The sequence below is a fragment of the Dendrobium catenatum genome, unplaced genomic scaffold, assembly GCF_001605985.2.
Source record: "Dendrobium catenatum unplaced genomic scaffold, ASM160598v2 fragScaff_scaffold_908, whole genome shotgun sequence".
In the NCBI taxonomy this organism is placed as follows: domain Eukaryota; kingdom Viridiplantae; phylum Streptophyta; class Magnoliopsida; order Asparagales; family Orchidaceae; genus Dendrobium; species Dendrobium catenatum.
The window spans coordinates 1111710-1124730 of NW_021319370.1; the positions used below are offsets into that span (position 1 = coordinate 1111710).

General features: G+C 34.7%; 1 protein-coding gene and 1 long non-coding RNA gene across 5 annotated transcripts in view; one reads left to right on the forward strand and one right to left on the reverse strand.

Moving 5' to 3' along the window:
• The first annotated feature begins 1454 nt into the window (after window positions 1-1454).
• LOC110112616 lies at window positions 1455-2077 on the forward strand. The gene is made up of 2 exons (XR_002305047.2): window positions 1455-1673; window positions 1751-2077. It is a non-coding gene; the product is annotated as an uncharacterized LOC110112616 (long non-coding RNA).
• A 7933-nt stretch (window positions 2078-10010) lies between these two features.
• Window positions 10011-13021, reverse strand: part of LOC110112621 (ENHANCER OF AG-4 protein 2) — a 23733-nt gene continuing 20722 nt past the window's right edge. For all 4 annotated transcript variants that reach the window (XM_020844914.2, XM_020844925.2, XM_020844909.2 and 1 more), the window contains exons 7-11: window positions 11453-12038; window positions 10848-11370; window positions 10586-10678; window positions 10412-10490; window positions 10011-10266 (exon numbers count right to left, since the gene is read on the reverse strand). In XM_020844914.2, coding sequence (XP_020700573.1) covers window positions 10441-10490; window positions 10586-10678; window positions 10848-11370; window positions 11453-12038 — 1252 coding nt within the window. In that variant the 3' untranslated portion in view covers window positions 10011-10266; window positions 10412-10440. The remainder of the gene's footprint in view (window positions 10267-10411; window positions 10491-10585; window positions 10679-10847; window positions 11371-11452; window positions 12039-13021) is intronic.

A 13021-nucleotide genomic window follows, 5' to 3' on the forward strand; every position in this document is an offset into this window, starting at 1 on the left:
AATATAATATTACAAAATATATAATGATTTTGAAGCCCATCTTAATATAAATTTTATTATGATCTATTGACATAATTTTTATAAATATTAATTGAGTGTTTCTCTCCTTTGTTGCTAAGCTATGAAAATTAGATCTACAAAATTTGTTTTTTTAAGACTTAAATTCATGAAATATTAAATTTCTGATATTGTGATAAATTATATTGAAAAAATTGCATCAAGAATTTCTAACCATAAGATGATTTTAAAATCTTATAACATTTTTAAAAAATTATGTGATTTATTTATATCTTAAATTTGAAATTTAAATATGTAGTAGAATTTTATAGCCTTCATGATATATTTTATGGACCAAATTTTTAAAAGAGTATGTTTAAATAATTTGACATTTTTTTTAATTAATTATATTTTCTATAAAAAACTCAAGTTATTTGGTTTTTTCTCCTTTTTAAATTATATAATAATCAAGTTTCTTTTGCTTAATTACGTATTAATTATGCTCCTATTTAAAATATTAGAATATTTGATATATAAATATATATATTCAATTTCAGAAACAGAAAAAGACCCTTTTGCATGATTTATATAATAACAAGGCCTTTTATGCAACTGTGCCCGCTTGAGAATAGAGCTGTCAATATTGGACCTGACCTGAAAATCCGACCCGAACCCGATTCGAAAATTTCGGGTTTGGGTTGATCCGAACCCGAAGCGGGTCGGGTTCGAGTCTGAAAAATCGACCCGTTTGCAAAATCGGGTCGGGTTCGGGTTGACCCGGAAACCCGGGAATGAACCGAATTGACCCGGAATAACACATAAACCCGGCTGTCGGCCCCGCGTCATCACGTCAGCCCCGCGTCGCGCAGTCGACCGCCTGCCGCCTGACTTGTTGTCGCGGGCCCTCGCGCGACCACAGCCCTGTTGTCGCTTGGCCGTCTGCTCCGTTGTCGCGGGCCCTCACACTCGCGCCCGCGGTACCCAGCTGCCGCACACGACCGCTACGGGCCTGCGGAGCTGCCCGCTTTTGCTGGTCTGCCCTAACGCGTTCCGCCAGTGCGCCACCCCCGCCTGCCCGCTGCCACGACTGAAACAAGTGGGGTCAGGTTGACCCGAACCCGAAGCGGGTCGGGTTCGGGTCTAGAAAATTGACCCGTTTGCAAAAACGGGCCGGGTCGACCCAAACCCGAATAATGCCTTGTCAATTTCAGGTTTGACCCGAACCCGACCCGTTACCTGAAATTGACACCCCTACTTGAGAATTCCAAGATTCAAAATTTAAAGTGATAAAGTGGAGCTTTTTGCACTTCGCACCTTTTATTTTATAAATTTAAGTTAAAACCTACAACTTAAGTGCAAAATGATATTTTCACAATTCCCCCTAATGGTTCTAAAAATTTGGTTTTGCAATTAATGTATAGTGGAAGTAACCTTCCTCAAATAGCTCCCAAAGAAAAAAAAACTATAAGAAAGCGCAGAGTGGAATCAACCCTTTCTGGCTTTCACTGCCCTTTTTTCTCACTGCTTCTCTCTTTCTTCACAGCTTCTTCGTCTTTCTTCCGTCTCTAAGAAAGAGAAGGGAAGGGAAGAGAAGATTGATAAACAGGGATGGATCCTCCAACCTCTCAAAGGATGTCAACAATTGATGATCCGCAAGACGACGCCATTAATGAATGGTATGTTCTCTTTTCATCTTTTTACTTTTTTTTTTTTGGTTCTGCTTGATTTGATTTCGGCATTTTCTTTGATTCAGTTGTTCTTGTTGCTACGATTGCACTGGTAGTTGTTTCGATTACTTTTGTTGCTTCTTTCTTTGCCAAGATTAGAAGAAGATTTTTGATTTCCATGGAAAGATAGAGGAAGATGGGACCAAATCTGATCTGTTTTTTTCTTTTGATGGATGTGATTTTTTTTATTTCCATGGAAATTCTGAGTGACTGAGTCCTTGCTGTGTTGTTGCTGATTAAGTATCATCAATGTATCTGTGTAGAAATATCAGATAGAAAAAAATTTCTGATCTAAATTTGAGAGTTCATATCTATTATTGTCCAATTAGATGTATTTCCATTTGCAGAGGAGATGCCATTTTTTATTTTTATTTTGGTAAATTTTTTTAATGCTGAAAATTAAAAATCAAGTAGCCTGTTTGATCTTCTCTGCTATGCTATGGAAGAGAAATTATTCTGAACGGATGCTGAACGATAATTTATCGTCCGGAGAACAATCAAAATACACTATGTCAGCACTATGTCAGCAGTATGAAGGGGTGACGTGACGCATTCTGGTTGATCTCTGAACGACGTTCAGCATCCGCACAAAATAATTACTCACTATTATTGAAAATCTCTTCAGAAGAAGAAAGCAATATAAAGGTTGGTTTTGATGCAACATTTTGAGCTTTTGAAATATCTTTTGTTTTTAATAGAAGGTGAAAATGTTATGGATTTTTTTTTGTTTTTCCGAATTTTGATCAAAATTTATTTAAATTAATTTCTCATATTGATTGTAAAAATAAAATCATCATTAAATCATGTAATAATTCGAAGATCCAATCACATGATAAAATGTAATAAATTAGCTATTTAAATAAATATTTTTTCAATTAAGTGAGCCTTCACATTTTGGCAAAAATGGAAACGCTAAAGTTTGTTGAGCAAGGCTTCAAATCACAAAGTTAAGGGGTGATCAACAATGTCTTAGACCTAAAAAAATAATAATAATGTCTGTGATCTAGATTTGCGACCTTCATTGCACTTTAAAGGGACGTTGGTCTATTATCTGCCCAAGTGGAGGCAAATTATTGGGTTCGGACACCAGACGTGTTCGGAGCTCAATGAAAATGCGCCACATCACCTCCTACTCGGTACTGAGCTCGATACTGAGCAGTACCAAACAATACCGAGCTCGGTACTGCTCATCACCTAGCTCAGTACTACTCGGTACTCAGTACTTCACAGTATCGAGCTCAATACTGCTCAGTACTGTGAAGTACCGAACGTAAATGTTAGGTAAATTTATAGTACTGTAGAATTGTTTTTGCTAATGGTGTTTTTTTTTTAATTTATTTTTAAAGATGAGATAAAATTTATTCTCATAATCTCATTAGTGTTGCATGTTTTTAGAACTTCCACTAAAGGCTCATTTAATTGCTCGTAAATAGAAATTATATAAATGTCTATACATAACAAGAACTTTATATTTATTTATTTATTATGCAAAAATAAAGTTTTAATCTTTTAATGGAAATTTTTAAAATTTAAATTTCATTTAGAATAACTTTCTTACTGTTTTTAAAAATAATTTTTTAATACAAAATTTTTTTACAAAAAAACTGATTTAAAAAGTTACGAAAAAGCTGTCTCAAATGAAACCTTCTAAATCGGGCGTTTAATTTGGTAATTTTGCTGAAAAATTAACTAAATAAAATAATTTTAGTTTTAAAATTAAAAATAATGGTGCTAATAATAATTAAATCACTCAAATGATATTCGAAATTAATCTGAAACAGAGCATACATTGGTTACTCGGCCAGGTTAAAATTTAGATGAATAAGACTATAACTAATTTTAAAATTAATAATTTTGATAAATAAAAAAATAAATAATATTCATATTTATAATTTATATAACTTGCTTATTTACAGTATATATATGATTTGTTAATTTAATCTTGGAAGAGATTAATTTATTTTTGTTTGATAGATTTTATAAAAAAAAATCAAATCAATAACCAAAATCAAAGAAAGTCAAAATTATAACAAATAACTGCGCCAATGCTTTAACAAACGAACCAAACTAATCAAAATTAGAATAGTTTCATTCATATTTATAAAATTTTATCCAAATACTGAATACTACTACTTAGGGTTGCAAACGAGTCGAATTGGGCTCGAATTATAGAGGATAGAAATAGAATTTCCTGATCGACAAAAGCCAATGGGGCAATTTAATTTCGAATCTCATCCACAGTTACATCTTCAATCTATTGCTGCAGTCATTTCTCATCTTGTATTCGTTTCAGACGGCTTTTTTACTAATTCTTAAAGCAGTTTTTTAGTACAAAAGTTTTAATTTTTGCACTAAAAAACTGCTTCAACAAGCAGTAAGAAAACTGTCACAAACGAAACCTAAACATAACATGCCCAAAAACAATGTGTTATGTTATTCAGCTTCAAAATTTCACAAAAGGCCTAAAAACGGTTAGAGAGGAAAATAAAATAACAATTAGATAATAAAATTAACTAATCGAAACAAAGAGCAACTATCTATGAATATCCAAAGTTAAAAGCTCTATCAAATTAACCACAAAAATATTTGAAAATCTTTCAGTTTATGCTTTGGAAAAGTATACCGAACAGAGCTAAAAGATGTAATTTTATCCTTAGATTTCAGAGATCCCCATTAGAAGCCAAATAAAAGCTAGCAAGATAACCTAAAAGCTTGAAAATGGAAATGCTATTGCTATCTCATAAACATGGCTAGAATGAAAAATAACATTCTTTTATCAGATTTTGTTCAATTGCAGGTTTTCTCTAGACAATCTCAATGCACTGAAATCAAAAGAAAAATTAAAATTTAGAACTTCAACTATTGAAACATACTGTCTACCTAAGCCAGAGACAATTAGGTCCATTTTGTTTCAATACTAGCAGTTTGTTTGTTTTGCATGAGCATTTAGAGACTCCATCCAAACATAGAAATAGACTTCCCTTTCTACCAAATAAAAACTGAATTTAGTTTGGGAACCCAATTCCAGTCACTTTCAAAGACTTTAAAATCGAAACTAATTGATCTTTATAGATGCTACAATGGAACTTTGAAAGATATATGGACTATTTTCAGAGAATTTAACTCTGTACCAAAAAAAAAGAAAGAAAAGAAAGCTGATATTTACAAGTAAAAAAAGGAAAGAGGGAGGGAGAATTCTGCAGCACCATTATATATTCCGATACTTTAATCGTCAGTTTCAACATAGAAGGTACATGAGCATCGCAAAAGAAACAATAACAAAAGGATTAGCTTTAGATGATATAAATTAACTTTTCAAAGACATAGTTTGGACTTCGGTGTCCTCTTGAAGCATTCAAACACGCACGCTCGACACTCATTACTCAATAAACTTATAAACAATCGAATACCGCACCAGAAAAGATTAACAAACACAAGCAATCAATGGAAAAGATCTTCTAGCAAAAAAAAGGAGAATAATGAATAATCTCAATTGTCAACAAGACTAAACATGATTGAAAGAATAAAATTCAAAGTACCTCACACTGCTCCAGCTGCATATTCAACACAAAGCATGGTATATTCAATGAAAAACAAGATATGATAGCAATTAGTTTTGACAGTTTATTTAAAAAGAAAGAAAAAATGAGTGAAGCACTTAAAAACAAAAATTTTAAGTCAACAGAACCCAAGCTGTAGATGAAATAAATTTTTTTATTTCAACACCAATTTGAAAGGAGGCGGCACCAATACGTGGTCAATGTCTTAAATAATTTTTTTTATCTCCACCGTTAATTTTGCTTCCATCACTTATCATCAGCAATAGTAGCCTCATTGACCCACCAGGCTACCATTATAAATTGACAGCTACTTTAGGCACAATCATTGTCCATTAGTACTTCACTCCTTAGCACGCCAAGAAATAAAGGAAGCTCATGCATATGATATTTATGACCACAAAATGGAATTAACATTAAAGAATGGTACAAAATCAAATTACATAAATAAATAAATTCTTCCTCCAACATTTTACATAAGATAGTTGTTGAATCATGTTTTGTATGGTGGAGGATTTCGGGCCATACTTATCGCCACCAATAGACCAAAAGCCTGAGGGTGAAGGTGATAAAGTCGGAATACAAGAAGAAAAGGGAGATAGTAAGAGAGGATATGGATTGAGATAAAACCTTAATCATCCAAGCTAGATATACAAGAATAATAGATGTGATGGCTCTATACTGCAGAGCTTAAGCCAAGAAAAAAGGAAAATAGCATAGCATGTCTTTCTCCTTGTTAGATGTTGGTTGTTATTTAACATGTTAATTCTGTATTTACTTAAAGTCTTTGTTTTAGGTTATTTTGCTTTTTTGCCCCTTTGGGTTATTTAGTATAGATAAGAGTGACTTAAATTTGTTTCAAGGTGAATAATAAAATAAGTTCTATTTTTCTTCAAAGCAATGAGTTCTCTCACCCTCTCTCCCGATATTTTTTTTCCCCCTTCTCTCTCTCTCGGTAGAAGCAGCTAGAGAACTATTGGCTCTCGGTCAGGTAGTGGAACCAAGGTTGTGGTGTAGGTGGGCAGCTAGAGAGCTATTGGCTCTCAGTCCGGAGGAGGAAGCAAGGCTGCAGTGGAGGAGCAGCTGCCAAGGAGGGACCGCAATGAGGGAGGAATGTAGGAATTCAAGATATCTTTCTTCAAGGTTTTCAACAATCATCAAAGGTGTGAGTTAAAAAGAGAGATAAATCTAAGAGAGATGTAGATATCCTTTGCTCTCTCTTCTTCTCTCCTCTAGCTGTCTGTGCCCCCCTCCCGACTCTTTCTCTTCTTGTAGGGCTTAGGGAGTTACCATGGATATGCACGAGATACAATAGTTGTCTTATCCGTCTTCGACGTAGCTCAACTGTCCATGCTGACTGAAATGGTGAATATTGTGAAAGGGGGAGCGAGTAGGATAGACTTGCGGATCGAATCAGCGTCGGTAGGAAGCCAGTCGGGGGTCGCCCTATTGAGGTGAAATGGCGAGCAGTATCTGGATGCAGTTCAGAGGTTAGGCCGGTGTATAGCAGGAAACCAGTTTGAGGTCGCCCTGTTGAGGTGAGAGGGGTGAGTAGCATCTTGATGCATTCCTGAGGTCAATCTGACTGCTAGGGAAGTCTTGTGGGAGAGATGGATGTTGTTAGCTTGGTCGTTGACGTGGTTTGCATGGGGGACTTTGACTATGGTCGGGATAGATAAAGATTTTTCTAACTAAGATGGGAACTTCTAAGGTCGCCCTCATCGAGAAGGGTGATCGCTTGGAAGTGATGGTTGAAGCTAGTTAGCCATGCTCCAATGTTAAGCTCCTTTCCAGCACCTGACGAATCCCTCAAACAGGCAATTTAGAGAGAGAAGAGAGTACTCCTTCCGCTCAACCGGAACATAACTTGCAAGACACCTATGAACGAATACCTACACAGGTAGTAATGGTTGTACGATAGTAAAGTCCCTAAAGATGTTATCTTGGACATAGAAGAAGAATAAATCTATATGTCAATTTAATAACGGACCCTTGATCCCTTCTTGATCTTCTCTGCTCTTCCTTGCTTGAAAGCCTCTATTTTGCTTGATTTCTCCTTGATTTCAAGTAATTGGGATTCACACTAAGAAAGAAAAATATAAACATAGCCTTGAGATGTATGAGAGAGAGAAGGATCTTGTATCTTATATTTAAGACTGAAGGAATATTGCATTTTCTATTCTTGGTATAGGATAAATAAAGAAGAGAAGAATTTGTATTATGAAAGATGGGAGAGAGAAAGGGACATAAGTGAAGAGAAACTTGATTTGGAGAAAGAAAGCAAGAGGAGAGAGAATAAAGAACAGCAATATTTTAAAATTCAATTCATTCAATATCAAAGTAGCAGCAACAAGTTTTTTTTTTATAAAAATAGGATCACAAATTTAAATGCAAACTTAAATAATAAGCAAGTTCTTAAAATTTTGATGCAGGTGATGGCTGAAGTTGGTTCGCCATGCTCCAGTGTTAAGCTCCTTCCCAGCACCTGACAAGTCCCTCAAACAGGCTGTTTTGGGAGAGGAGAGAGTATTCTTTCCGCTCAACCGAAACATAACCAACAAGACACCTATGAACGAATACCTACACAAGTAGTCATGGGTGTACAATAGTAAGGCCCCAAAAGATGTTATCTTTGGCATAGAAGAAGAATAAATCTATATGCCAATTTAATAATGGACCCTTGATCACTTCTTGATCTTCTCTGCTCTTCCTTGCTTGAAAGCCTCTAATTTGCTTGATTTCTCCCTGATTTCAAGTAATTGGGATTTACACCAAGAAAGAAAAATATAAACATAGCCTTGAGATGTATGAGAGAGAGAAGAATCTTGTATCTTATATTTAAGACTGAAGAAATATTGCACTTTCTATTCTTGGAATAGGATAAATAAAGAAGAGAAGAATTTGTATTTTGAAAGATGGGAGAGAGAAAGGGACATAAGGAAGAGAAACTTGATTTGGAGAAAGAAAGCTAGAGGAGAGAGAATAAAGAACAGCAATATTTTAAAATTCAATTCATTCAATATCAAAGTAGCAGCAACAAGTTTTTTATAGAAATAGTGATGTAAAATGGAAAGGGACATAAGTGAAGAGAAACTTGATTTGGAGAAAGAAAGCTAGAGGAGAGAGAATAAAGAACAGCAATATTTTAAAATTCAATTCATTCAATATCAAAGTAGCAGCAACAAGTTTTTTATAGAAATAGGATCACAAATTTAAATTCAAACTTAAATAATAAGCAAATTCTTAAAATTACATCTAATTCGAAATAAAGAAAATCAATAGTTAAAGGCCTTGAAGTAATTAAAAAATGTTGAAATCTTGCAGTGCATCAACTCCCCTAAAATTGAAAAGCTCCCCTCTTAGAGAGTTGTTCAAATTTTCTTTCTTGAAATCTTTTTCCATGTTGGAAGAGAAGATGAACATGCTTAACAAAAATCTCTTGAATATTCAACATGTGAAAAATAAACACATGACTAATTTAGGGGCTTCAATTTCCAATGACAGCATAGATCATACATCTTTCTCAAAATAGTACCATAGAAGTCCCATAATCAGATGACATTGCCAATAATGGTAACAAAACTAGTATTTTGTGTGAATATATATATATATATCAAAGTTAACTATGTGGAGACTTGAGTATTATTAAAATTTAGGTTCAACAAAAGCTCAATTAATAATGAATGATTATAATCAATAATTCATGTTTAGAACCTAAATAACTAATGTTTAGAACCTAGATCATCAGAATAATAATATTCATAGACTAACTCAATTCAATAATTAAACTCTTAATTGGTGTTTACAAAGGATTGAACTTCTAGAATTGATACAAGTTTATGAACCATTAGAGGAAACCCGCTTCAATAATAAGATTCACGGACAAATGCAATACAATAACTAGATTTTTGACTAGCTGAGTTGAGAAATGCTTGAACTTCTAGAATTGACTTAGGTTTTTGAACCTTGAAAGGATGCTGAGTTGAGTAATGCAAGAAAAAAACACCCTTAAATTAGATAGTGCTTCTCCATAGTTCCAATTCAAGAAAATAAAAAATAAAAGGCTAAAAATGTTAGAAATGCAATAATAAGAATTCCTTATAAGAGCACACTCCTCTTAAATATAGTTGTTTGCATAACTTTCCACCTATATGAAGTGCATTTAAATGGTAAAAAATGAGGATGGCAATTATCATAGAGTAAATCTATAAAATCATCTTCTATTTCAAGTTCTCTTTCACTATATAAAGTTGAAGCATAAAAGCAGCAGCTAAAGACACAGACCTATTATTGCTCAAGGAATTTCAATGTAAGAGCAAACGACACATGAAATGCTTGACATGCATCATGCAAGCATGCTATGTGCCAAAAGCTTTGCATAACAGTGCTACTTAAACGAGTAACTGAATTATTGCAATACTTGTTAACAAGCTGAAAAATAAAAAACATACCTGAAGGACTAATTGCCTACGCCCATGCACATTCAATAGCCTTCTATGGTCTTAAGTTGTCAATTACCGACTAAACAAGTTCAGTTCCAAACTGAAAGCATCCAACAAGCTATCAATCATGGACTATTAATCAAACGAGTGTCCATCAATATTTTTAATAGAGAATTCAAAAAGCTAACCACATTTCTATTGGAATAATGCAGATGAAAATAATTAAAATGAGTATGATATTTCTGAAGTTCATGCTTAGACTTGAAAATAAATTCATCTAAAACATATGAAGTTGAAGGTTTTCAGTAGGATTAGAAATTCAATTGATAAAGAAAATGTTATTGCAAATTTTCAGTTCTCCAATTTACATTGCCTTACATTTATTGCTGAAAAATCTGTTGTTGTATAAGATCAGTAAAAACTGCAATTTACAAATTCCTGAAAAAACCAAATGCCTCTCTCTTCATCTATCAGCGAAACTTTGGGTATCATCAAGAAATCAACCACAATATAAATTTACAAAACTTTGAATCTCCCATAAACCTGAAAGAGTAAGCGATTTTTGTAGTTCAATTCAAAATCCTGTGAATTTCTATAGCTGACAAATAGAATAAAGTTAAACTTCCGCTATAAGTAATAGGGGAAAAGAAGTGTGTATTAATAACCAAGAGGAAAATAAAGTACATACCAGACCCCTTGGACAAACAATAAATACATTTATGTGGGCCTCCAAAAATCTATACCAGTAAAATTGTGAATACTATCACCTGAAAAAACAAAAGTCCACCACTATGTGTCAAAAATTGTATGACAAGCAAATATATAGCATATTAGCAAAGCAGCAATAAACAATTAAGGCCACCTGTCAATGAAGCTTGAGATGGTGCTGAATAATGTGGAGGATGATGAAAATCAATGGAAGTAGAAGTTCTTTCCATATTTAATCTGCAACAGCCTGCAACAGAAACGACAGATCACTTGGTTACCCTATATGAGGAGGAACATTCTAGTTAACACCTTCAATAAATAGATTCTAACATCTCATAAAGTTCATCTATTTACAGGAATGTGGAAAGGTATTGCACATTCCTGAACATATATTGCATATATGTGGTGACACATACCATCTTGAACAGAAGGTGCACTAATACATGATGATATTTTCCTTCCTATGTTCCAAGCATCATAATTATCCTGATCAACATCACTACAATGTGACATCCATTGCTCCTCAGCACCATATTTCCTTTGACCAAATGGAAATGTTGAGGTGTAAGGACTATATTTTTGCTGTAAATGGTGTTGGCAAATGGAATTCCCATGAGAAAGAGGATCTGATAACATTTGAGAACTTAGAAGTGGATGATTTAGGATCCTCAGTGCTGGCAGAGCAGAATCTGAAGGCATCTGCTGGATAGTTTCACCGCATTGTTGAAACAATTTACTGGAGTGGGAAACTTCATGCGTTAAATGCCTGTCATGTGCAATTTCAAATGGTAAGGAAGATGTAATGCCAAACATGAACTCTGTATTGTTAATTCCAGTTGCCAAAAAAATAGGAGATTGTTGCACAACGGAATCATTTTTCAATTCAACAGTTGAAACTTCAGTGGCATTCTTGCCAATTGGCTGAAGTAACTTCTTGTCCTGTACGAGGAAGATGTGGTTAAAGCAACCATAGGCATGGAACAACACAATATGTTTAGAAGCATCCGGTTCAAAAACTTACATTTTCCATCCTGCAATATTCCTTCCGAAGGGAAGGATTACATCTATATGGACAAGAAGACGATGGCATTTGTGACTGAGTGAGAGATATTACTGCAGATAGTTCTAATGGAAGTGGTATTGTAGGAGGTGATTTTGGTGGTGGCATGGGTGGGGGTGATGATGGAGGTGGAGGTGTAGGGGGAGGCGGTGAAGGAGGCAATGGCGGTGTAGCAAGTGAAGGATCTAAAGGAAGAGGAGGAGAACCTTCCCGTAGAAGTAAGAGCTCATTTTGATTCCCACATGTAGATTCAAAAACCCTGCAATTCTCCTGATCAGGAAGACTATAGGAAGAACCGCCTCCAATAGATCTCTCATCAGGAGATATTGTAAGTGCATCTTCCATCTCTATCTCATTCTCTACATGCTCCAATGCATGGTGATGTGCATCCATTCGACGGCCTTCAGAGCCAAGAAGCACTTCAGAAACACCACCCGCTTCATGTGGAGAACAATCTGTGGTACCAGTGTATGGACTGCTTCGAAAATCTTCATCACCTTCCAAATCATCTGCAGAGAAATTTCCAGCAAACAGGAATGTTGTATTGCTGGAAGCAAATAATCATAATCAGTAAATAATACTGCTGCCTTTAGATTATTTCAACTTTTACATAGAACAAAGCCATCAAAATTTTCAAAGTTACATACCAACTCTGTTGACCCCGTGTTATTTTGATGAGTACAAACACTATAAATCATATGGACTAAACATTTATTTTGAAATTCATAATAAAATAGGCTTTTTGTGGAGAAAACAAAACATTCAGTCATGCAATTGAAGACCAAGTATAATGGCAAGTAAACTCTAGTCTTGCATAACTGCGCCTCCAAGTTGTTTCTCAAGTCTTAGGCAATATTTGTAAATATTGCTAAATGCCAAGCAAATAATCAAACAAATTATAATTTGGGTAAACATCAAGGAAGTCATTGAGGTTTGGACCAAACTTCACATAGTTCTGTATTTTTTAGAATCCTTAACTTCCTAGCGCCTTAGGAGATTTTACTATGATCACCAAACTTTGGTTTTTGGTCTTTAAAGAGATTTACGCTAATGGTGCTAAATATTTGTTAACATGGTTCTCTTTTTGTTTAAATTTTGAATGGTATTAACATTTATAACGAAAATACATGTATTTAAAGTTTCAAATTGGTCTCAAAGATGAAATTCAATTCCTCAGGTCCCATCTTTTGAGCATTTTAACCTATTCTAGGATTAAGATTCATCTCCATTAAGCTATCAGAGTTCTGACAATTGGCGTTTAAGTGTTGCATTTCCAAAGACTTAGCTCAATTCATCTGCTAGAAAATTTGTAGAAACTTCTCAGGTCACAATAGTCAAAATCAAACTCCTATACATAAAGACTTACTCAGATTCTAGGGGTGTCACTTTTGGGTCACGGGTCGGGTTCGGGTCAAACCCGAAATTGACCAGGCACTGTTCGGGTTCGGGTCAACCCGACCCGTTTTTACAAATGGGTCAATTTCCTGGACCCGAACCCGACCCGCTTCGGGTTCGGGTCAACCCGAACCC